The sequence below is a fragment of the Maniola hyperantus genome, chromosome 11 (assembly GCF_902806685.2).
Source record: "Maniola hyperantus chromosome 11, iAphHyp1.2, whole genome shotgun sequence".
In the NCBI taxonomy this organism is placed as follows: domain Eukaryota; kingdom Metazoa; phylum Arthropoda; class Insecta; order Lepidoptera; family Nymphalidae; genus Maniola; species Maniola hyperantus.
In genome coordinates this window covers 13458353-13484343 of record NC_048546.1, presented here as the reverse complement: position 1 = coordinate 13484343, position 25991 = coordinate 13458353, and the positions used below count along the sequence as shown (strand labels likewise).

Genomic DNA, 25991 nt, shown 5'->3' with positions numbered 1-25991 from the left:
CACAGCGATTGGACGAAGGCCTCCCTGTATGTATCGATGCCTATTTTTTATTTATATTAGTGACAAGTGTTATCTATCTCTGTCATTTTAATTCATATATCAATCGCGAACTGAAACGTCAATTAAATATGTCGCGTCTAGAAATAACATTTGTAACTTGACACAAAAAGTGAATAATAACAAAATAAAACACATATATTTCATTCGCGGTAAAAAAATGAAATAAATTAAAATAATTTATTCCGCAACGTCGACTCCATGCTTACCTAGTCATCGAGAATTGCCAATCAATTGCTTATTGGACAAGAGTTGACCAATGGCAGGTCTTCTTTTAAATATGGAATACCCCGAATATCAGTAATAAATGCACCAGTACAGCAAGACCTTTCGCTTGGTTTTGTACTCAATATCATCAAATAGAATTATGAGTAAATGTCAATATCATAACAAGCGATTTCCTTCTTTATTCCAATAGGTGTTTAAACCATATTTGCATAAAATATATAAGTTATTCGATGTAAATGTGCATGTCGTTTACAATTTGTCGTAAAATGGCTTCAACATGAACAGTTTTTACTTCGCTGGTCTACTATTTGTCAATTGTACGTTTTTTATTACGTAGCGAACGTCTAGTTTTTTGCCAGTCTGGAAAACCAGTCGGTAGGTATTTTTTCTCTGAATTCAATGGTAGTTATGGCGTCTAGAGCGATTCTTTATTTTGGAATCGATACTGAAATGTATCGATGAGTTTTGTGCCGGCTGCTCTCAATTTATTTCATTGAAATCGGTTTTGTTTTAATGTGAATGAACTTGTGGATAAAAATAGACTTGATCGATGAGATAAGTTTTTATAGCCTTTTATATCTTACTTTTAATTTATTGGAATTGGTAAAAAAAAATGTCATGGGTAGATTTATAGTTCTCACATGACATATGTTTAAGTTAGAGGTGTGCCCGGGATCGAACCCCGGACCGCTCGAATAGGAAGCCGACGCCTTAACCAGTAAGCTATCACTGCTTATTTACCGTTTACCGCAAGCACCTCTAACATCTTAGAGTTATGTGCGTTTTAAGCACTTAAATATCACTTGCGTTACCTACCTGCCTACATGCCTGAGAGTTCTTCACAATGCTCTCAAAGGTGTGTGAAGTCTGCTAATTCGCACTTGCGCAGCGTGGTAGACTATGACCAAAACCTCCTTTTGAGAGGAGACCCGTGCTATGTAGTGAGCCGGGGGTTGATCATGAAAAATTCCCTTTTTAAGGAATGTTATTCCTTAAATTGTGCAGCTTACTATACTTCATTGTACAATAATATTGTAAATTGATCACTTGAAAAGAGCAACCGCCGAGTTTCTTGCTGGTTCTCTCGGTAGGGACGGAATTCCGAGCCAGTGGTAAATTAAACTAGTTAACGATTCAAAAGCACTTGTAATAAGTCTACTTGAATAAAATATATTATATTCTATTCTTCTATATAATTTATCATGACTTACTACCAGGTGAGATTGCAGTCTAGGGCTAACTTGTATCTGAATAAATAAATAATAGGTTAATATGAATTTCTCTAATAACTCTGTAATTAAAATCCCAGGGAATGATTAAAAATACTCAATAAAATAAACAAGAACTTCCAAAATGTTTTATTAATTGATAGGAAACGAGAAAGGAACATTAAATTCAGTATTATCTTAAAACAACGTTCTTATTAAAATGTGTACCTATCTGCAGACAGAGACACCACAAACAAAAATATACTTAACAATTATAATTAGGTATTAAAGAAACGTTCAGAAATTACTGCAACAATAACATCCGGTCCAAACCCATTGAAAACGGTAAGAATTCTGAGTGTGTAAGTTTTCATTTCAACGTAGTTAACGTTAGTTAAAAAGTTACCGTTAATGTGAAAAAACTAATGTAGTAAACGTTAATTTAAAAAGTTACATACTAGAGCCTCAATGCGTAACTCTGCACAAATGTATAGAGATATATTAGACACAATGATACAACGTTACCATCCATTCTATAGGTACCTCAATGATTTTTTTTTATTTTTACTAAACTATCAACAGAATCATACAAAAAAATACATTATTCAAATCTTAGGTGCTAAGTTATTAGTTATTATTAGTTAGTAACTAGACGGATAAGTCGTACGAAATAACTTTGAACTAACATCTTATACGTAAAAAAAAACAAAAAAAAAGATTAATTGTAAGAAAACATAAATTTAATAATTAAAGATAAAGATAAAATATTGGTCCAAAGTTACCAACCCTGACTTATGCAACCTATTTGGTTTTAGTGACGTTCAAAGTTTAACGGTAACTATGATGACCGTTAAATGTTACTTTATCGTAACGTACCTAATGTTGGATTAACGTCATGGTTACATATCACTATACAATTTAGCAGATTTACCTACACGTTATTTTTTACATGAAATGTAATATTTAGAGCTCTTGGTGTAACTTTTCAAATTAACGTTAACTATGTAAATCTTCCAAAATGTACAAACACGCCAAATCAAGACGTTTTTCCATCCCCAACCCATCCATACCAAATTAGTAATTAGTAATTACCGATTCACAGAGTTAACGTTAACTTGAAAAGTTACAGATCAACAATGATATAAATGCCTCATTTTAAAATTTCTAATATGAAGTAGTAAGCATGTCAGTTAGCACCCAGGAATTTTCAAATTATATCTTTATACTTACCTACAAAGAACCAAACCTTTTTTGCGTTTTCTGAACGTTTTAAATCATTGTTTTAAGTACTGACCTTTTCAAAATAATGTGCACAAATTACTATGCTTAGAGGCTTGCTAATGAAATAAAACAAAACGAAATAATCATAAATGCTATGCCATCAAAATGGCAAGTGAATAGGTTTTTGATAGTTAAATTAGTTGCTATACATAAGTAGGCAGTTGAGAATCAGATTATTGTGTCGACAAAATAAAAAAAACCGGCCAAGTGCGAGTCAGGCTCGCGCAATGAGGGTTCCGTACTACAGTCGTATTTTTTCGACATTTTGCACGATAATTCAAAAATTATGATGGATAAAAATCTGTTTTAGAATGTACAGGTGAAGACCTTTCTTATGATACCCCACTTGATACAGTCACTCACTTCGAAAGTTGAAAATACTAATTATTAGTTCATGACCACAATTTAATTTTTTTTGTGTGATCTAACCCAAAATTCACGGTTTTCAGTTTTTTCCCCAAATGTCAGCTATAAGATCTACCTACCTGCCAAATTTCGAAGGGAAGTACCCTGTAGGTTTCTTGACAGATAGACGGACAGACAGACAGACAGACGGACAACAAAGTGATCCTATAAGGGTTCCGTTTTTCCTTTTGAGGTACGGAACCCTAAAAAGTCCTAAAACCATAGTCAAAAGTAGTAATTTTAAATATTTAGTGTATTCTTAATTACAACTACGTAATAAGTATGACAATGCTCTTCTCAAATGAATCGCATAGTAGCCCTAGAAAATATAGGATTATTGCGCCATTTTAATTTAGAACATTCCTATTTTATACTATATTTCAACCAGTCTCCACTTTTGAACAACAAAGCCTTCTGCCTGTGACATACATGTTATATTTTTCTCAATTCAAGTTGCAACTACCACATATTTTCAACGCAATAAATACAAACTTAAAACACTTGTTCACATTCTTAGAAAAGTCGACCTACATTTTCTCTGAATTCAAACAGCATGCCTACATTTTAAACTTACATTAAAAACAAAAATGTCCCCGTATCTTTTAAAACAATTGCTTTTGTTCTCTTTCCTCCACAACTAGGATGTTGAAATGAAAATCCTTAAAATAAAAAATGTTAAACCAAATATAAATAATGCAACCGCTTCTTAAAACATTTTGATTTAATTTTAATAATAAAGATTATTTTTAATTTAAGTAATATTGTTTTACAAATATTATTTTACGCAGAGGAAAATACAGATACAAATCAGGCCAATTATTGGAAAAAATATTAAACGAAAGAACAAAAAAAAAAGAGATAGTTTAATGAATGAGGGCTAATTTGATTTAGAAACTTACAAAGTAACAAGCAATATAGATTTTTGTATAGAAAAAATAATTTCATATAAAAGTTCAAAACTAATTTACTATAAGTAGGTAATTTCAGCACTAATAAAGTCTTCACAGAAAAAAATGTTAATTATTTAAATAAATTCTTTGTAAAATTTATTTAGGTAGGTACCTACTTTATATCAACCCAAACATTTCTGGGCAGAAAACTAGGAGAAATTTTAAATCTTATTTTACAAACATTTATGCTATTGACAATCAATTAATAGTTCTCATGGTATTTCTAATGTAGCCCTCATTTAACTGGTATTTTGGTACAAAAATACTCATATGTTATTTTCAAACAATCCTTACCTATTCACCTAATTTAATACAATAAATTATTACGCACTTGTATTTTACAATGTTTCCAATTTTCACTACAATTACAATAACGAGCAGCTTGGCAAGGCGAAGAAATGCTATAGTACGGTAACGATAATATATATTTATTATATTTTATAGAGTATTTGACCGTTTTACAGTTTACGATAGCGTTTTCAACAGAATCACGTTTCACGTGCGTTAGGACGAGGCCACAACACTGCGGTTCGACATCGCATCGCAATGCGATACGTTGACGCAACGCAAAAATTTCATCGCTTACGGCATCGTACGAGAAAACTCTGACCATCAATTTCTAGTTTGCCGTGGATCGCACTACACGTATCCTACTTCTACTTGCATTAAGACGCATCAAGAAGAACACTGTGACACAGCACACAGAGAGGTGTGGACACCGACTGAACGGGAATACGTCCGACGTCGTCGCATTGCTTGTTTGTACGGTGCGGCACCGCATCGGAAATTTGCGCAGTGCATTTTGCGGCGTAGTAGATTTTTACGACCCGACGTCGCATCGCATTGTTGTGGTCTCAACCTTAAGGTCCAAGACCGACGTTGATGATGGAAAATCCCAGCAAAAATTAGTTTTAATATATAACAGTCGAATACTCTAATATAATTTTCGAAGTAAATTCGAAATTGTTCGATGAAAATAATAGAATACAAGAAGTTTTAAACTCATACATATTGGTTTATTATTATTGAAGTCACTTAAGCTCACTTCAAATACACCTTTGGTACGATAAGATAGAGTTAAGATAATGTTATAAGAAAGATTAAAATATACGCCAGTCTTCAGCCGTCTTCTGAAACAAAAAAAAAGTTTTTTCTTCTTCAATAAAGCAGAAATATCCTGCAGTATAAAAAAGGTGTGTCAGTCAAAATCAAAACAAAATCACAAAATGTACATAATATTTTAATGTGCCTTTTAGTAATAGATATAAGTAAATAAAGTTCAATCAAGTAGATAAAGTAGAAGTAGAACTTCTACTTTAGAAGTAGAACTCTATTTTCAGAGCTTTATTATTAAAAATAGTTTCAGCTTAGCGGGTTTTCATTTTGGATTCGTAAGATGCAGTCAAGCGCCAACTTTTGTTGGTAAAAATAATCATAAATCTTTTTTTTTAAACATGTTCTCGATATTAACTGACTATATTTCTAATTCTAATCTGATTTAAAAAGGTTGGTAGAAAATGTAGTCAGTAGTAATGAGTTTCTTACTAATAACCCTCACTACACCAAGAGGAGGCTAAGATCCTGAAGCTCATGTTGTCATCGCTGGAGATCGCAGCCGTAGGAAGTTTTATTCTAATTTATTAAAGTTAGTAGAAAAGTTTCTTTTACCAGTAACCCTCACTGCTATTATCGCCTAGGGCACTGGGAAAACTGTTGGGCGTCGGGTAGTAGGTTGGTAGTTTTCTTACCAATGACGCTCACTTCCTCCTTCCAGTGCTCAGGTGCTCGAGCTCACTGCTTTCATTGCTGGAGGCACTGGGACGGGCGTTGGGGATTAGTTATTCGAATTTATAAAGGTTTTCTTACCAGTAACCCTCACTTCCTCCCTCCAGTGCTCAGGTCCTAGAACTCACTGCTCTGATCGCTGGAGACACTAGATTATTGATTATTTCAATTTATAAAGGCAAGTGGTAAAGTTTCTTACCAATAACCCTCACTTCCTCCCTCCAGTGCTCAGGTCCTGGAGCTCACTGCTGTCATCGCTGGAGGCACTGGGACAGCCGTTGGGCGTTGGTCCTGACGCTGCAGCCATCGCCATGGACAGCGGTATTGTGATGAACTGCGGCTGAGTTGACGATGATGATGCTGTGTGATTAAAACATGATTTATATAAAAGGATAAACTAACTGACTGACTTACCAACATACAGGTTAAACCAATCTGGTCATCAATCAAAGGTGTGTAAAATCTGGCCATCTACAATTTTTTTAATTCAGATACAAGTAAGCCTTTGACTGCAATCTCATCTGGTGGTAAGTGACGATGCAGTCTAAGATGGTAGCGGGCTAACCTGGATGGGGTATGGCAGTTTTTAATAAACCCTTTGGTTTCAACACTACATCGTACCGGAACGCTAAATCGCTTGGCAGCACGGTTTGCCGGTAAGGTGGTAACTAGCCACGGCCGAAGCCTCGCACCAGACCAGATCAGAAATTTATAAATTATTCCAAATCCCTGTCAGGAATCGAGCCCGGGACCTCCCACTAATAAAACCACAGCGCTTACCACTGTGCCAGGGACGTCGTCAAACTTTTGTATCTCTAACTTCTCAGAGTTATGTGTATTTTAAGCAATCACTTCATGATCACTTCACCTTTAAGGTGGCGGAAGACATCATGAGGAAACATGTACGCCTAAGAGTTCTCCATAGGTGTGTGAAGTCTGCCGATCCACACTTTTCTTCCTTAACCGTTCTCATTTTGAGAGGAGACCCGTGCTCAGTAGTGGTCCGGCGTTGGACTGAGATGATGATGACCTAGTTTTAATAATTGTTATTATAATAACGGTCATAATAACCCTTTACGGATAGTGCGGTTAGCAATAACTGACATTCAGATCCTCTTGCGAAATTCCGTTGGTTCCGATTAGCTTTGCGGTTATCGGTTTTCACGCTGCATGTATTTGCCTGACGATATCTGCAGAGATTCCATGAATTTCTGACATTTCGACAAAGCTATTGATAGTCTTGGCACTTGAAATTTATTTGGTAGTAAAAGGGTACCAGAAGCTTGGACGATAGGTTAAATCGTCCAAGACCAGAAGTGAGTTAAAAAGTGAGACAGAAAAGCAGGGCATTATAAGCTATTTTTGGATAAGTTTATTGGAATGTCCTCTCCTTTAAACTTGCGCGCAGACATTGGTCACACGCGCAGAGCTTACCGAGAGGTTTAATCTTTAAACGTCGGAACTCTGTCGGAACTAGACTCCCTTAAAATTTATCAACCGCTCATATTTTTATACTTTCGACACAAAATGTTGACGCAACGATCACGTGACTTCTGTCAGAGATAATAAATTATAAGTTTTTTTTTTTTTTTTTTAATTCAAATACAAGTTAGCCCATGACTGCAATCTCACCTGGTGGTAAGTGATGATGCCGTCTAAGATGATAGCGGGCTAACCTGGAAGGGGTATGGCAGTTTTTATTAAACCCATACCCCTTTGGTTTCTACACGGCATCGAACCGGAACACTAAATCGCTTGGCGGCACGGCTTTGCCGGTAGGGTGGTAACTAGCCACGGCCGAAGCCTCCCACCAGACCAGACCAGAAATTTAGAAATTATAAAATTCCAAACCCCTGCCAGGAATCGAACCCGGGACCTCCCACTATTAAGACCACAGATAAGTGGTGCGATAACAATAGGTACAATAGATCACTACCCTTATTATACTCGTAAATCCAAAAGTGAGTTTGTTAGTTTGTTGGTTTATTGATTTGTTGGTTTGTCCTTCAACCACGTCGTAACGGAGACTGCTTTGTTGTGGTTGGTGGACTCAAAAGTCACGTAATCAAGAAAATGTGCGAAATGACGGTACCGAACGGGCTGTACGAACTGTACTGAAGCGACTGTTAATGCCATCTAGTAGCGACACTTTGCGGTTATCGAAACTACTTTCAAAGGTCCATATTACAATGCAGCTCTTTGAACGAGAAATGATATACTTAGTACCTATTGCTTTTTTACTATACCTATTTATAATTTTTTATCATAGTGTTTTTACCTACACTTCAAGGAAATTTCAATTTGACTTACCTCCTTCTTGCCCTTGGTTAGCCAGTCCCAATATGAAGCTGTGAGGGTAACCCATAGCCAGGTTGCCCAGTCCCAGATTGCTTCCAAGGCCGTCCAAGCCCAACACACTCGAATGGTACAGCATCGCTCCTCCCGGCAGATCTATCTTTGGCAGTAGCTTTGGTAGGGATGGTTGGCTGGATTTACTGCTTTCTGGTTCAGGGTTTGACGTTGATGTGGACGGCTGGTTGTCGGATAGAGTTTCTCTGTAACAAGAAAAAGAATGTTTTTGAGGTTATATTTATAGCTCCAGAACTTCATAACCAACTGTGTCGCATACGTGTCCCTGAATCCAACAGTAATCTTCGTCCACGAAAAAATAAACTTTTCGTGGTCCCACATCATCGCACTGTTGCTAGATCTATGTCACCTATACCCCGTTCATTAGCATCATTCAACGCGCTTTTGGACAATAATGCTCAATGGGACCCATTTAATGATGGGTCTATAATACTGGTTCGGGAGTTACTGAAGTACGCTGAGAGCATTGCATGAATATGTCATTCAATGTTCTCAGCGTACATATTCAAAATTCTTTGATCTTTTATCGTTTTGTATTTTATGTCTTTTTTCTTGTACCTTTATTTGTATTTAAATTTATTATTAATCATCTAGTTAGTGTAAGTGGCACTGCCGTTCTAATTAGATATAAAATAAATAAAATAAAAATAAATAAATTTCTCAGCTGCATCTTTGGCGTGCTTTTTACCAGGGTTCACCTATAATAGGATGAGATCTATATAGAGCGTCTTTGACTTAGTCTTTGATTTTGCTCAGACTTAAGACAGTTAAAACGAGGCGGTTATTTTCATGTCTGCGTTGCCGTTCCAGCAGAGAGTATGGCGTTGCAATGTCCTCGGTGCGGCGCCGTACGACGTCGTAACGCATCGTGTGGCATGGTACAGCGATTTCCATGTAGGACTAGCTGATGCTCGCGACTTCATTCGCGTGGAATTAGGTTTTAAAAAACCCGTGATTTTCCGGGATATAAAGTAGCCTATGTCACTTTCCAGGTCTTTATCTATACCCATGCAAAAAATCACGTCAATCCGTTGCACCGTTGCGACGTGATTGCAGGACAAACCAACAAACAAACACACTTTCGCATTTATAAAAAGGGTACTGAAGGGTACTGATGACGCAGAGGCATCACTCAGGCACCACATCGCCGAAGCAACGCATCGTGAGGCTTCACTCTTAGGAATGCAGTTAGGTAATATAAGTAATTCCTTCGTACCTGTTAACTTCTAGTTCGTTATCAGTGCATATCCACTCTTGTTTGTGATTCTGCTGCAGTAACTTCTCGCTGGGAGACTCCGGTTCACTGCCGCTCTCATCGCCACTATCACCTGACGAAGCTGGTTCATCCTGCGGAAGATATTTTGCATTAGATTTTTGGACTTTCTAGAACTAAACGACGCTTCGGTAAAAAAAGAGACCTAATGGGAAACGCCCATTCGTCAAAGGGTTTTTGGCCAAAGTACATCCATCACATTTATCCATTGTTCCGTTGCGGCGTAATTGAATGACAAACTAATAAACCAACAAACACACACACTTTAGCGTTTATAATGTTGGTAGTGATAATATTATTAGTATGGATATGAATGTATAGATGCCTAAGCCTAGATACTGATATCTTACCAAAGGTATCTTACCAAAGGTCATTCGAGGGTCATAGGTAAATAGGATAAGTTTTTACGGTAAACATGGAACTCGTAAAACATACTCGTAAAGTTGGTGTAAGTCGGAAAGTTCGTCACAAAACTATTGGGAATATGAAAACTTGGGTCGCTTGGTCGTCTAACTTGTGTCTATTTTTCTTTACACATGACAGAATTTTATTAGCTTATTATTTTTATTTGGTTTACAAGTTTTTTAGGGTTCCGTACCTCAAAAGGAAAAAAGGAACCTTCAGTCACGTCACAATGGAGCAACGGCTCGACGTGATTTTTTTATTTAGATATAGTCTAGATCTGGAGACTGACATAGGCTATTTTTTATACCGAAAAAATCTAAATCTACGAGGACAAAAACTTTCAGCCTGTAGGGCGATTGTCTAAAACCTGCATCAATCATTATTACAATCTTAAAAGTTCTGATTGGCTGAATTTGTGCGATTCTTGTTGCAACAATGCATTGTAGCCAATAGTGAGCGAGCGTTAACCAATCAGAGATGATTGCGATCGTGACATTGTAGCTGTCATTCTCCCGCAATCGCGCAGCTGATCCGTCCATTGGTGTGACTTGTGCGTTGATAGATCAGTCAGTCAGTCAGTCACCTTTTCCTGTTATATATTAAGACTTTAGGTAAAGCTCAGAATAAGGGCTGCAGGACAGGTAAAGAGCACAAAAGGTGATTAAAAATCATTTGCTCTGTGGTATAGTTTAGCAAGTTGGTTCAGTTTATGAGCCATGATACAATGTTAAACCCGGCTAGTAATGAGCACTGAGCAATGGTTACGTCAGCACAGGAACCGGACAAAACAACTGAAAACACCAAAAAGGTTTAGACGACTGTGAATGCACGCACGTACTGACAGCAAAAATGTCGCAGATTTTGATAAAGAGTTACTGATTTGTTTATAGTCTAGTTATTATCTCGCTGCAGACTTGGTTTCGCTATCTTTCCCACTCACGGGCCATCCTCATAAGACATTAGGAAAAGCGCGCTAAACCTCTTTATAACAAAACCTTGCTCTGTATAGTTTAGCAAGTCGGTTCAGTTTATGAGCCATGATACAATCCTGATACAATGATACTCACGGCCAGTAATAAGCAATGGTGACGTCAGCGCAGGGACCGGACAAAACAACTGTTAGAACACCAAAAAAGGTTTTAGACGATTGTGAATGCATGCACTAAAGTAGTGACAGCAAAAAGCTTGCAACGATTTTTTTATTAATTTGGTATGTATTTGACCAAAGACAATAAATAATACAGCCATTTGACTATGGTTATAGGTGAAACTTGGCGATGTGAAAGTATTTATTCCAAATCGTTACACTTTTTGATTGTTAATTGTTAAACTTGTAAGATAAGGATGTACCTAATAGTTTTTTTTTAATTTATAGACTAGCGTTTGGCTGCAATCAGACCCTGGTGGCAACTGATGATGCAGCCTAAGATGGACCGCGCTTGCCTAGAAGATGTATATTTAAAATAATTAATTACGTAAACTTAAAACTAAAGCTTTCCTACTGGAGGGTTCCAAACGCCCTGCAGGGTGATTCGCTAACTCCATGAATGAATTAATGATAATTGATAGCCATCAAGCTCATTTGACATTGGTTGGTTCTACATTGCTGCTTCACTAAGTGATGTTAAGATATTTTTTCGTAGAAATCCTTCAATGAATTAAAAACAAATATCAAATGAGCTCGGTGGTTATCATTCAGTGTTTGTGTCAGTGTCGGTGTTGTAAGACACTGAATTAGCGAATCAGTAGGCTATTCTTAGAAGAAGTCCACAACAAACTCAGCCGGTATAGTTAAAACAATATGGCGGTCAGCTCATCGGTGGCACACCAAAAAGAATTCATTTAATGTTTTTGTGATGCGCGTTGTGTGCACGCTTCGTGCGCACGCAGACCCATCAGCCTTTAAACATAAACGGTTTATGTGGGGCGCAAAATTTTAAGTTTCAGAATTTCTTCTTGTTTTGCCGACGGTACTGTGTTATCAGATGAACAGCGCTGCGGCGAGTGCGTTAAACGGTAGTTAGTTAGTGAGTTAGGCACAATTATTATTATTTAGAGCGTCGCACAAAGCCTACGCCTACGCACTGATGAAAATATACGCTCATTGTAACGTGGATATTACCTTTTATCGCACTAGTGCAGTAATAAGTTTCTTTATTGAGGCAACAAGAAAGCAACAAAGCGATATAACGTCATCACTATCCTGAGAGTGGTAAAACAGAATTTCAATGTAGGAGGTGCATTATTTATTTAACATTAGATACCTACGCGGCAGAAAAGAATGTACATCGGATTTTAGAATGAAATTTTGGCTTTGTAGAGCGTTGTCTCTGTCACTCATACCTATATGACATTTTGTCGGCCACAATGACAGAGACAGTGCTTTAGAAATCCCCTTCCAAAGGTCGACGTACATTATTTTCTGCCATGTACAGAAATTTAATTAATATAAACTGAATTTGTTTGTTACAGTTACAACTATTTTTCATATATTCTTCATTCTATGTTTAATTTTGTGTTTTTGTCTTGGAAAATCAAAAAAATTCTACGGGATTTTTAAAAACCAAAATCCACGCGGACGAAGTCGCAGGTATCAGGTATAATAATACAATAAAAAACCATTTTTAGATCTTTAGTTTAGTGTGCCTCGCAGGAATACTTTCTTCTCTGAACTTAAGAGTTCTTATCCACTCTACACTGTCTATAACATATTCACGATTTAATCAAAGCAAGCGACTGTATGTAAGCTCGGTCTCGGTGTTTCAAATCATATTTCTTTGTATTTGTTTGGTAACAAATGTGCCTAGGTACCAACTGTGATATAATATAAAAGAACAATTTTTCATTTCCATGCTTTGTTTTCCGTTGAATCATTTTTGACACGCATCTCTTTGTACCTGCAAGGTAAAGTCAAAGTCAAAGTCAAAAAAGTTTATTCAAAATAGGTAATAAATTACACTTTTTGATAGTCGGTTGTTGCATTTGTAAGATGATATTATAGTGGTGATAATTTTTACGCGAACTTAAAACTAAAGCTACAACACAGCACAGGTCTCCTCTCAGAATGAGAACGGTTTAGGCCATAGTCTACCACGCTGGCAAAGTGCGGATTGGCAGACTTCCCACACCTTTGAGAACATTATGGAGAGCTCTCTGGCATGCAGGTTTCCTCACGATGTTTTCCTTTAAAGTTAAAGCGAGTGGTATTTAATTGTTTAAAACGCGCGCGGGATCGAACCCTCGACCTCCCGCATAGAAGGCAGACGGCGCTGTCACAAAACAGTGAATACTATATTATCATCAGCTCGAAATTCAACAGGAGAAATCAATATAGCGTACCAAGAATACACTAACGAGCACAATCGAGATAACATCGCATCCGATCGTGTCTGATATCGATTCATACAGACTCGATGGTGAATCGATAATGAGGCCGAATTTGTTCTCGTTGAGACATCGATTCTAAATGTACCTACCAGTTCGGTTATTATTTTCAGCACTAGTTTGATGCATAGCATTGTGCTATATTTTTTTTTACATATTTTTTGTCATTTTTGCAGTCTTTTGCTTTAACGGCGAGATCCAAAATCCATTATTATAAATGACAAAGTGTGTATGTATGTCTGTCTGTCTGCTAGCTTTTCACGACACATCCGTTCAACCGATTGTGTACAGAGAAAAGAGATAGCTTGCATCCCGGGGAAGGACATAGGTCAAAGTCAAAGTGAAATGATTTATTCAAAATAGGTATAAAATTACTCTTTTTGATAGTCAGATGTTGGATTTGTAAGATATAGTGGTGATAATTATTACGCAAACTTAAAACTAAAGCTGCGAGGGTTCCAAACCGCGCCCAGGTCTGAGAAGAGCCCACAACGAACTCAGCCGGGTATTGTTTTTATTATCACCACTTTACAAAATTATTTCAACTTGTTAGAACTATCACAAAGCCGTTAAACAACTCATTCCCAAGCTTGTTTATCATTTAAATAATAATCCTTTACATTGTAATAGGATTTTTCAATGAGTTTGAGTTGAGAACTTGTTGAGAGACATCTCCAAAATTCTTCTGGAAGCTTATTATAATAACGTATGGAATTACGAACAAATGAATTATTAACTTTACTTAGCCTAGAGGCGGGCATTACAAGTTTATTTTTATTTCTAGTATTTTCATTATGACAGTCACTTTTTTTATGAATTTATTTATGTTTTTATGTACGTAGGTACAATAAATTTTCAAAAATATATTGATACCACTTTTTATCCCGGAAAATTAATGAGTTCCCACGGGATATTAAAAACCTAAATCCACACGGACGAAGTCGCGGGCATCCTCTAGTATTTCATATGTAGGGCCACACAGAAGCGCTCAAAGGGCCCATTCACGTATCGCCGCGTTCTACCAACAATATGATATTATTCAATGCCAATTACACGCCCTTGTACGCATTAGATGTACTTAATACTTTAGCACATAATGTGGGGCACAGACTAACAGGTAGTGATAGATGGCGAACGTGTTGCCAATATAATAATAATAACTTATTTTGGAAAAATGGGAAAAAAAATTGCGATATGTAAATAAGTGCCTAATTTTTATGTTTTATTTTATTTTATTGAACCACTAACAGAATATTATAAAAAAATTACATTATTCACATCTTTTTTTACAAAACAATTTAGACGGTTAAGCATTATAATTTTATGTTAATAATTATTTCAAATAGTAAATCTACCACCAAGTCTGTTAAAGTCAGTCATTTTTCAAAGTGAAAGAGGGAACACCACTGCCCTATTTTTGATAGTGTTGAAATTACTAAACTAATGATAATTAAATACGGAAACTTAAAATGTACGAGGATTCCAAGCGCGTTCTGGTCTCAGAAGAAGCCCACAACAAACTCTGTCGATTTGATAAAGTAGATTCTATTGTGAAGCATATACAATAATGCTAATTACTAAGGGTAAAATTTTTGAGAAAACCTTCATTTCTTGGTAGAAACTCTGACACAGGTACCGGAGTCAGTATAGCCCAGAAGTGCATCGGAATGATTAAGCATGCCCTATCTATTAAGCGATTGCCTTCCCTTTTAAGGACACGTTTGTTTTCGATGGCTCCATCCGTTATTTACCTTTAGTCAATGTACCACAATATAATGTCAGTAATTGTATTTGGACTGTACTGGGCTAGGAAATATTGCTGTCACTAAATTGTATGGACAGTGTCCATAATCCGCTTATTATGAAAAGGGGTGGTCAGTAATTTGTGAGGCCTTTACATTGTACTAGCTTAGTCCGCGTGGACTACCTACGGCGCGTCCATATTTTGAACCCCTATTTTACCCCCTTAGGGGTTGAATTTTCAAAAATCCTTTCTTAGCGGATTTCTACGTCTGTCAATTGCCATCTGGACCTGTCGCGTACTACATCAGATATTCTCGTTCATATTATGTTTCAAAGGTAAGGTAAAGGTTCTTTAATCAATTTTATAAATTCTACGATGACCGGATTTTAAATTGATGACAGATTTTTACTGGAATTATAATGAAAACCAATTCAACAGCGTACCTACGCGACGTTACCGTTCTTGAACATCTTAACATTGCAATCGAAAATATCGAAAGGAAACCATACTATGCACTAGTTTTAACTTTATATCATTCATTCGATCGAGAAAACGAAACATTGTGATACAAGTGAAAAAGGCTGCTAAAAAAGAAAATTGGAGTTGTATTATAAAATCACCATGATTTTAAACTGCAACCGCAAACATTTTACGCTGTGCTCCTGTTTATTTGCCCCCAGCTGTATCCTACAGATCCTAACATCGACGCCGCGATCTAATCTTGCGTCAACTCCCACGCGTACAAGCGTATGAAAATCAGCTCTTCGTACACACTGTAGTATAGTCAGCGGTCAATTGTGCGCTTCGGAACATTAGCGCGATTGACAGGAACAAGGGGCTTGTTACCGCCGCGCTCCGAGATGCGTATCGTACGCCTTTGGGCTACTGTTTGCGTATCTTTGGCCACTTACGTATAGTCTCTGGAAGAGAGCCTTATTCTGTATTTTCATTTAAAATGTCCAATAAGTCATTCATTAATATGTAGTATGAATAACGTCGGAGACAAAAGTTAACCCTGGGATACTCCATAATTAATAAACTGTTTGGTATCGCATTAAACTATTTGCTCTTAAAGACAGATTATTCCCAAATAATTAAACAGTCCAATATAAATTGTGTTCATAGAAATCTAGCGTATAAAAAACAGCTATTCGTACCACCTTTAAAATAAAATACACTTTTGATTTCACTTTGTTTTGAGGATTTGGGTATAAAACAAAACTTATGGAATTATAATAAATGCGAAAGTGTATCTATCTGCTAGATTTTCACGGCTCGTCTTTACCCAATTTTGACGAAATTTGGGATAGAGTTAGCTTACATACTTTTTACCCCGGAAAATCAAAGAATTCAATTTTTAAAAAGCCGAAATTTATGTGGATAAGGTCACGGACATCATCTATTTGGTACAAAGATTTCTTGCATCTTGGAGATGCACATAGGTTACTTTTTATGAATTTTTCAAAAACCTATTAAATTATTATATATTATATATAGCATTATCTAGTTGTAAAATTAAATCTCATTAGATCATCTACCCGATTGTGTAAGAAAAACGTATTCATAGTAATCGTAATCGGAAGCAAATTCTGCCTCTTGATTGGCTTCGAAAAATTTGAACAGCAACTTCAACCAATTTTTTGCAGAATTTGCAATAACGATGCATACGTGTTTTCCAGCGACCATTTCCAGCGATCGATGCATCGATGTAGCCAAGCTTCGGGTGTAAATGGGTGCATAATAAGCAGGCATTCAAAATCAAGGAGATGCATTCCCCGCGATATAATAGGTATTCAGCTACACGTGTTTGTGCAGCGGACATTTGTATGGCGGATGGCGGCCCGAATAATGATTTACTATCGGGACACGGTGGTGGTTAGGTTTAGGGATTGCAAGGAATTTAAAACGAGGTAAACTTTCCATTTACTAGAGATTTTCTGTATTTTGTTTCGAGTAGTTGTTGTTTCATCAGCCTGTGGACATCCACTGTTGGACATACCACACCCTCACTACACTTGCTGTCTCTACTCTAGGACTTTTCGGCTCCAACGGCCATCATTTCTCCGACAAGCATGGCCTGCCTACGCCACTTCAGCTTGCTAATGGTTTGGGCTATGTCTGTGACCTTAATTCTTCCGAGGATCTCCTCAATTAGTCATCATAGCTCTTTTGCCTTCAGTTCTTCTTTCCAATACTAATCTTGGAAATGAGAATTGGTGATAGACATATTTTTCAATTTAAATCAGCTATCTTATTTGGTTATTTGTTAATATCCGATTGTTGGTTGCGAAAGTATCTATATATAGAAACTACATTATACTAGATTCAAGTCTATTGCAATGGACAATAAGGTGTCGTAATTCCTAATGCTAATAATATAATAACTATTTGCTTCCCATTTTAGGTTCTAAGAAATGAGAGCATTGTACGCGGGTGAGGCAAACTTGTATAAGTATAAAATTCTAATTTTGAGATCAACATTTTCTTGTGTTTATTTTTTAACTAAGTTTTGCCCGCGACTTCGTCCGCAATACATATATAATAACTTATTCCTATCTATAGCCCTAGGGGCTAATGTAGCTATATATATATTCGTAAAAGAATTTCTTAAATCGGAAGAGTAGTTTCATTATAAACTACCGCATAGCAAAAATATCGTCAAGTCAAGAAATTATGACAACAATAATAACATTATTATAAACAAAAATCAGTCTGATAAGTTCTCTAGTGTGATTCACCTAGCTGTTTTAGAATATTCTTTTGCAATAATGCATTATTTTGAAATTCTATCTGACAAAAATCACAGTTCAAAATTATATAGCCCTTTGACATCACCAAAAATAAAAAAACCCAGTTCAAATCGAGAGTAATTAATACAAAAATAAAACCGTTTTTACTTTAGCGAAAAAAGGATATTTCCATTGAAAATTCTGACATTTAAATAGTCATTCTGGCGACACTCGTACTCATACACATATACGATTATCACGGGCGGAATTCAATTTCAAGCGGAAATTCATTTGCTAACAAACAATAGCTTTCACCTGTTGTTTTTTGTTCCGCGCAAAGCGTTCGTATTTGTTTGTACGGAGACTAACGCGTGATAAAGCCGCTAATGCGATTATTAAAGTTAGGGTTGCTATATGCTATGCTAGGTTCTTTTTAAAGCGTGTTGTCAAACATTTTACACGTGTAGCCTGTGAGTGACGCATACGCAGAGGGCCTACAACGACCTACGAGTACAGTACTGAGTACAATAAAGTACAATAAATAATGATAAAAGAGCGTGGATTTGACCTGCAGCTCGTTCCAGCAACGCACAAGACTACAAATACTATTTTATACATGGCATAATCTTGTACCTATATCAAATATTTGAAAAGAGCAACCGCCGAGTTTCTTGCTGGTTCTTCTCGGTAGGAAAGGCATTCCGAACCAGTGGCAGATGCATCCGACTGTTCGAAAGTACTTGTAAAAGTTTATTCGAATAAAAAAGATTTTTATTTTATTTTATTTTAATAATGGTTTCGAGTACTGATGGGATTACCGCGCTGGTGCAGTGCGTCACAGATGTTTGCGGAGGCTCACACTGATGATTTTTACGCAATTATGAGAAAAAGAGCTGCATCTGTGATGAGCAGAGTGCGCGGGAGCTCCAACAGTATTCTGTGAACATTAGCTGCAAAGTGGGAAAACCCTTTTATGAAGCACTGGGTGTACATACATGAACACCCAGGTACCACTCGTAAGATAAAATAGAAAGTTCTATAAGTTCTTAAGCATGGGTTGCCTGGAAGAGATCACTTTAGTGATAAGGTCGCCCTTTGTTTTTTAAGTATATCCTGTATTCTTACTCTCTGTAAATCTATCTTTAAATATATAAAAGGAAAAGGTGACTGACTGACTGACTGACTGACTGACTGACTGACTGACTGACTGACTGACTGACTGATCTATCAACGCACAGCTCAAACTACTGGACGGATCGGGCTGAAATTTTGCATGCAGATAGCTATTATGACGTAGGCATCCGCTAAGAAAGGATTTTTGAAAATTCGACCCCTAAGGGGGTAAAATAGGGGTTTAAAATTTGTGTAGTCCACGCGGACGAAGTCGCGAGCATAAGCTAGTTAACAATAAAGTTGTTTTAAATTAAATTAAATTAAATAGTTTTACTCACGGATATCTAAATAAAGTATGGAAATTATCAAAAGAAAGACACTCGATTTGCATTAAAACACAGCTTTAAACGCGCAATAAATTATTCCATGCAATAAGACAATATATTTTCCCAGAAGTAAGATTTTTTCTTTTTTCGCAATTCGTGAGTTATACCTGCGCGTCGTGCGCATACGGAAGCGCGCACAATGGGCGGCGAGATGAAAGGGGTCTTAATATGCGTGACGTAACAGATCTAATGGTGGCCATACATTGTTATGGGATTTGTTTATTGGAAACAGCAAGCCCAAGGGAATTAGCATAAACCTCTTAGTCACTTAATAGATATTAATGAGGTAGGTATGATATGATTATAAAATCTCTATGGTAATTTAATGTGAGCAAAAAGCTAAAGATAAAGAAAATCTACAGAAATGGATACAAAAAAAGTTTAATTTTTTTCATCATCATCATCATCAACCGATAGACATCCACGAGACGAGACATAGGTCTCTTCTCTTGTAGGGACTTCTAAACGCCACGGTCTTGCGCCGCTTGATTCCAGCGGCTCTCTGCGACTCGTCTGATGTCGTCCGTCCACCTAGTCCTAACCAATATTTTTTTTGTAAGCTATTTTTATACATTTTATTTTTAAAAACCTATAGGTTTCCACGTGTCGAATTAGTGGGAATCATTTATTTACTGCAGGGAGAAGGGCAGGGAGCCGCTGGATTCAGGCGGCGCAAGACCGTGATGTGTGGCAGTCTCTACAAGAGACCTATGTCCAGCAGTGGGCGTCTATCGGTTGATAATGATGATGATGATGGTGATTTATTTGCTACACAGATAGAGCATCCTGTGCAAGCATCATGAAAAAAAGTAGCCCATAAGGCATGGCTACTTTATATCCCGGAAAATAAAAGAGCTCCTAAGGGATTTTCGTACAACCTAGATCCACGCGGATGAAGTCGCAGGAATCATCTAGTTTTAAAAAACCGGCCAAGTGCGAGTCAGGCTCGCGCAATGAGGGTTCCGAACTACAGTCGTATTTTTTCGACATTTTGCACGATAATTCAAAAACTATGATGCATAAAAATAAATAAAAATCAGTTTTAGAATGTACCGGTGAATACCTTTCATATGATACCCCACTTGATATAGTCACTCACTTCGAAAGTTGAAAATACTAATTATAATAATAATAATGACCACAATTTAATTTTTTTTGTGTGATCTAACCCTAAATTCACGGTTTTCAGATTTTTCCCCAAATGTCAGCTATAAGATCTACCTACCTGCCAAATTTCACGATTCTAGGTCAACGGGAAGTACCCTGTAGGTTTCTTGACAGACAAACAGACAGACAGACAGACAACAAAGTAATCCTATAAGGGTTCCGTTTTTCCTTTTGAGGTACGGAACCCTAAAAACCAGCCAAGTGCGAAGGTTCCGTACCACAGTCGTATTTTTCGACATTTTGCACGATAATTCAAAAACTATGATGCGTTAAAATAAATAAAAATCTATTTTAGAATGCACAGGCAAAGCCCTATCATATTATGATGTAGTTATCTTACTTTGAAAACTGAAAATACTAATTATCAGTTCACGACCACAATTTTATTTTGTGTGATATAACTACAAATTCACGGTTTTCGGATTTTCCCCCTTATGTCTGCTATAAGACCTACCGTCTTGCCAAATTTCATGATTCTAAGTCAACGGGAAGTACCCTGTATGTTTCTTGACACCCGTTTTTCCTTTTGAGGTACGGAACCTAATAAACCGTCTAAAACGGCCTTAGTGGGGTGTGGAGGATAAGCAAACTTAAAACAACAAAACATTTTTTATTGGTGTTAAATTTTCTATACTGAAACAAAAATAAGTTTAACATTTATTTTCACAATACATTCGAACAATATTACCACTTAATTTTCACGACCACATTTCATTTGCACCCATTTGCCTGTCTAGTGGTTTTTACGCCTAATAACGCTAAATCCGTTACGCCGAATGAATAGCCGTTTCCAAATAAATAGCAATTAACGAATTATTTACTCCTTTCACCTTGTATAAATAATACCGCAACGCATAATAATTAATTTAATTTAGATGAGAGTTGATAGAGATAGTTTGAGAAAATTGTTACTTATTTGTGCTTATTTATTAAGGACATTAATGCAGTATACATTAATATAATACAGTATACGTTAAAAAAAGTGATATTTTATTCCTTTAAAAGCACATAGCTTTTTTTTTTTTTATTCAGATACAAGTTAGCCCTTGACTGCAATCTCACCTGATAGTAAGTGATGATGCAGTCTAAGATGATAGCGGGCTAACATGGAAGGGATATGGCAGTTTTTGTTAAACCCGTACCCCTTTGGTTTCTACACGGCATCGTACCGGAACGCTAAATCGCTTGGCGGCACGGCTTTGCCGGTAGGGTGGTAACTAGCCACGGCCGAAGCCTCCCACCAGACCAGACCAGAAATTTAGAAATTATAAAATTCCAAACCCCTGGCAGGAATCGAACACCACAGCGCTCACGACTGCGCCAGGGAGGTCGTCAAAATAGCTCCGGAAAATTAGAGGTGTGTGCCCAGGATCGAACACAAGAACACCCAAATAGGAGGCCGAAGTCTTAACCACTGGGCTATTACCACATAAAAGTATGCTCCTGAAAAAAGCATATTATACAATTGAAGATTACCTAAATGACAAACGAGCGTGGAGTTGGCCTGCAGCTCGTTCCAGCAAAGCGCAGGACTGCAAATACTTTTCTTATACATGGCATAATATTGTATACCAAATCTTTGAAAAGAGCGACCGCCAAGTTTCTTTCTGGTTCTTCTCGGTAGGAAAATCATTCCGAACCAGTAGTAGATGCAGCTGACGATTCAAAAATACTTGTAAAAGTTTAATTGAATAAAAAAAAATTTTTTTATTTGTATTTTATTTCTTAAAAACCACTCTTCTTTCACTTCTTTTTTTCATGACTTTCAGTGAAAACCTATGTGAATGTTAGATCGACTTGTAAACCCTAGGTGATAAAATGTACTGACGTAAGAATATAAGCATGAAATACGTTCTTCCACGAACCTTACTATTAATAACAATTTAGCAGTGGAGCCATTTATATTTTTATAAAGCGGAATAAAAAGAAAAAGCTGACAAAGCTCGCTTTCTCTCTATTAGGGACTAATGGTTTTTCATAAACTATTTTTAACTCCGGAACAAAAAGTGAACGTCCTTTAACAGCTTTATGGACGTTTACTTTTTGTTCTCAATCAAAAACTGTAAGTTATCTAAATCCTTTGGCGATACTGCAGAGTTATAGCTGTAAGTAGTTTTAATCGTTTGGTGATAGTGCAGAACTATAGCTCAAAGTTATTTAAATCATTTGGTGATAAGTACTGCAGAACTATAGCTGAAAGTTATCTAAATCATTTGGTGATACTGCAGAACAATAGCTGTAAGTTATCTAAATCATTTGGTGATACTGCATGAACTATAGCTGAAGGTTATCTAAATCATTTGGTGATACTGCAGAACAATAGCTGTAAGTTATCTAAATCATTTGGTGATACTGCAGAATTATACCTGTAAGTTATCTAAATCGTTTGGCGATGCAGAACTATAGCTAAATCGTTTAGTGACACTGCAAAACTATAGCTGTTAGTTATGCCTGGTTAGCTCAATGAAGTTAAACTTACAATTTTCTAGTTCACACCGTTTCAGAGCATCGAACGTGACGAGCGCGAATCGATCGGTCAGTGTGCAAATGACAGCCGATCGGTCGATTGCTTTGTCGTGCCACCCTCGGGCCAATCTGCATCTGCCTAACGTTGTACCACTGGATTTTATACATTGAACTTTATATTTCTTTTTAGTCACTTCTAACTTTGCACTAGTTTCAAAATAATATAAGTTCGCTTAAAAATTATCACCACTATATCATCATCTTACAAATGCAACAACCGACCATCAAAAAGTGTAATTTATTACCTATCTTGAATAAACCATTTGGTTTTTTTTTTTACTTTTTCTATAGGAACAAAAGACATGAGTGCGTGTAAACTTTTGATATGATTTATTTGTCAAATTATACGCGTGGTTGAAATGAAACTTTTTTGATGTTGTGACAGATATTATGAACTAGGTACTTGGTACTTTAAAACGCCACGATACAAGATGGTGGTCTCTTACAGCTGTTCTGCTTGGCGGTCATTTTTAGTTAGGACTTTGAACGTAACTTAGGTCCTAACGTAACGTAGTATACTGACGGAATTAATTCTAATTCCGTCAGTATATTCTATACATACTTATAAACGTCTAATAAAATCTCGCTTTTAGGAAAATCTATTACGTTTAATAAATAAATAATGATAATACTATGTAGAGCTTAAACTAATATAATATTAAGCACTAGTACGTAGATATTCCTGTTTAATATTATCCCAGAACGTCTCCTGGGAAAAGCAAGTTTCCCTCAGGATGTTTGCCTTTACTGAAGAGCGTGTAATGAAATGTACACATCAGTTGCGGAATAAGCTACTTTAACTCAGAATACGACATCTTGACATCAAAATTACGTTTATATTTTGCACGGGAAAAGGGTCGTTTAGTCATTCCCATTTCCCATTTCCCATTCGTCAAAGGGTTTTTGGCCAAAGTACATCCATCAATGAAATTAATGAAAGTCATTAGGACTGAGATCACAGATCAAGAAACAAGCACTATTGTGAAACAAGAACTTTTATAAACCTTTTTGTTTATTTGTTTTCTCAGTAAGAATTATTGCAATACCTAGAGCGTAGTCTGTCTGTCTGTCTGTCTGTCTGCTAGCCTTTCACGGCCCATCCGTTCAACCGATTTCGACGAAATTTGGTACACATATAGCTCGCATCCCGGGGAAGGACATACAAATATTTGTGTATGTAATGTTTATGTAGGTTTATTTATTTTTATATATGTAAGTATATTATAACTCTTTTGGCTTTTATATGTATCTATTTTATACACGGGCGTGAGAGCAAATAATATATTATGATAATTATAATGTTATTTATTTCAGGCAAATTGTACCCATATTATTACAGAGGTCAAATCAGTACCCTTATTATAATTGTGAAAGTGTGTTTGTATGTTGGTTTGTTGGTTTATTGGTTTGTTGGTTTGTCCTTCAATCACGTCGCAAAAGCTCAGAATTTTTCTACGATCTACGTGATCAAATCAGAAGTGGGAAGATCTGAAGCAGAACCACAATAACTGGATTGTATGTAATATTGATGAAGTATAAGTAATGGGCGGAACACATAGTTCAAAGAACCGCTAGACGTTGGGGTCTCAAGGAGCTGGAGTGATGACCTCGCACCGAAGAGCGCAATGTCACGCAATATTGTCGCAAGGAATCTCCAGCGATTCTTTGCGAAAAGCGAAACAAGACTACTGTCTTAAGAAGTCCCTACAAGAACCATAACTGCAGCAGTAGACGTCTATATGTACATATTATTATTATTTATTTATTTATTATTTAATTAGAACGACCATAAAGCCAATTACACTAATTAAACTACGAGTACAAACTAACATAAACATACATACAAAGATTGTTAAAACTATAAATTTTAAAAAGCAAAATTATAAATTTTCACAAAAGTGCAAAATCTGACCCATGAGGTCAGCCCATTTGTCAGCAAATATGTCACAGCGAGGGGACTCCTTCAGCAGCGCGTTGAGCGCAGCCAAAGTGCGCGGTATGGGTGACCTGGAGCGCGCTACCGTGCGACTAAACGGACTTACGAAAAATTTGGAGCGGTGGCGGAGATAGCTGTAATTAGAGGGTGCATAAACGCAGCAGAGCTTGTTGTGTAGTTCAGAGCAGTCGATCACACCCCTAAGAATCTTGCAAATTGTACCAATTTGGTCGCAGTCTATATATAAGTTGATGAAGACAATATTTACAGCATACTTTTCGCGCAACACGCAATGTATAGCAAAGAGAAGCAATGAAGCAACGGAAACTGTGGATTAACGAAAATCGGTTATGGTAAGTAAGGTTATGGTATCAACTATGCTCGTGTTACAATGATAAACAGTTCATAGTCTTCACACTTGGCCGCAATATGGTATGTAGGTAGAAAATATAAATCGACTTCCATAATCTTTTAAGTAAGTATAACAATATGTTTTGAAGATTAACTGAAGAAAATACAGCTCAAACCAGTCTTGAAACTGTAAAAAAGTAAGAAAGGATTTTTAGAAATTCTTACGCGACCTTCAAAAAGCTATAAGGCAAGCCGATGAAGTTGCGGGAAAAGCCTAGTTGAGTATATTTTTTGGCGAATGTATGAATTAAATATGGATTTTATTAAGACCAAAATTAAACGACGTATATGGATGCATAATTTCCTTGTTAATCGCAAATGTGCCAATTTAACATCCAAATCTTCTCAAAGAGTGAACCATGAATTATGAGCATATTTTAAACGACGCGCGACGGATACAGACGTAAGATTCATTGTGAATCGCCATTAGTTCTAAAAGTAAGAAAAGATATCAAGGATTTTTCATTTTATATTTGTCATGGAAATCTTACAACAATCTCGACGACAAAAGAAAATTTCAATTAGAATAATATTCTGATTATAGTAAAACGTGATCATCAACAGATAACGAACAACATATGACCTCAAAGATAGCAATTATTGATCTTAGCCATAATATGAAACTGATCTAGA

The 25991-nt window shown here is 36.6% G+C and overlaps 1 protein-coding gene across 3 annotated transcripts in view; it reads right to left on the bottom strand.

Moving 5' to 3' along the window:
* Positions 1-1628: 1628 nt before the first annotated feature.
* Positions 1629-25991, bottom strand: part of bs (serum response factor blistered) — a 320790-nt gene continuing 296427 nt past the window's right edge. For 2 of the 3 annotated variants that reach the window (XM_069501767.1, XM_069501769.1), the window contains 4 exons: positions 9501-9631; positions 8225-8469; positions 6114-6274; positions 1629-5259 (listed from right to left, as the gene is read on the bottom strand). In XM_069501767.1, coding sequence (XP_069357868.1) covers positions 6123-6274; positions 8225-8469; positions 9501-9631 — 528 coding nt within the window. In that variant the 3' untranslated portion in view covers positions 1629-5259; positions 6114-6122. The remainder of the gene's footprint in view (positions 5260-6113; positions 6275-8224; positions 8470-9500; positions 9632-25991) is intronic. The other variant, XM_069501768.1, reaches the window with a different exon arrangement.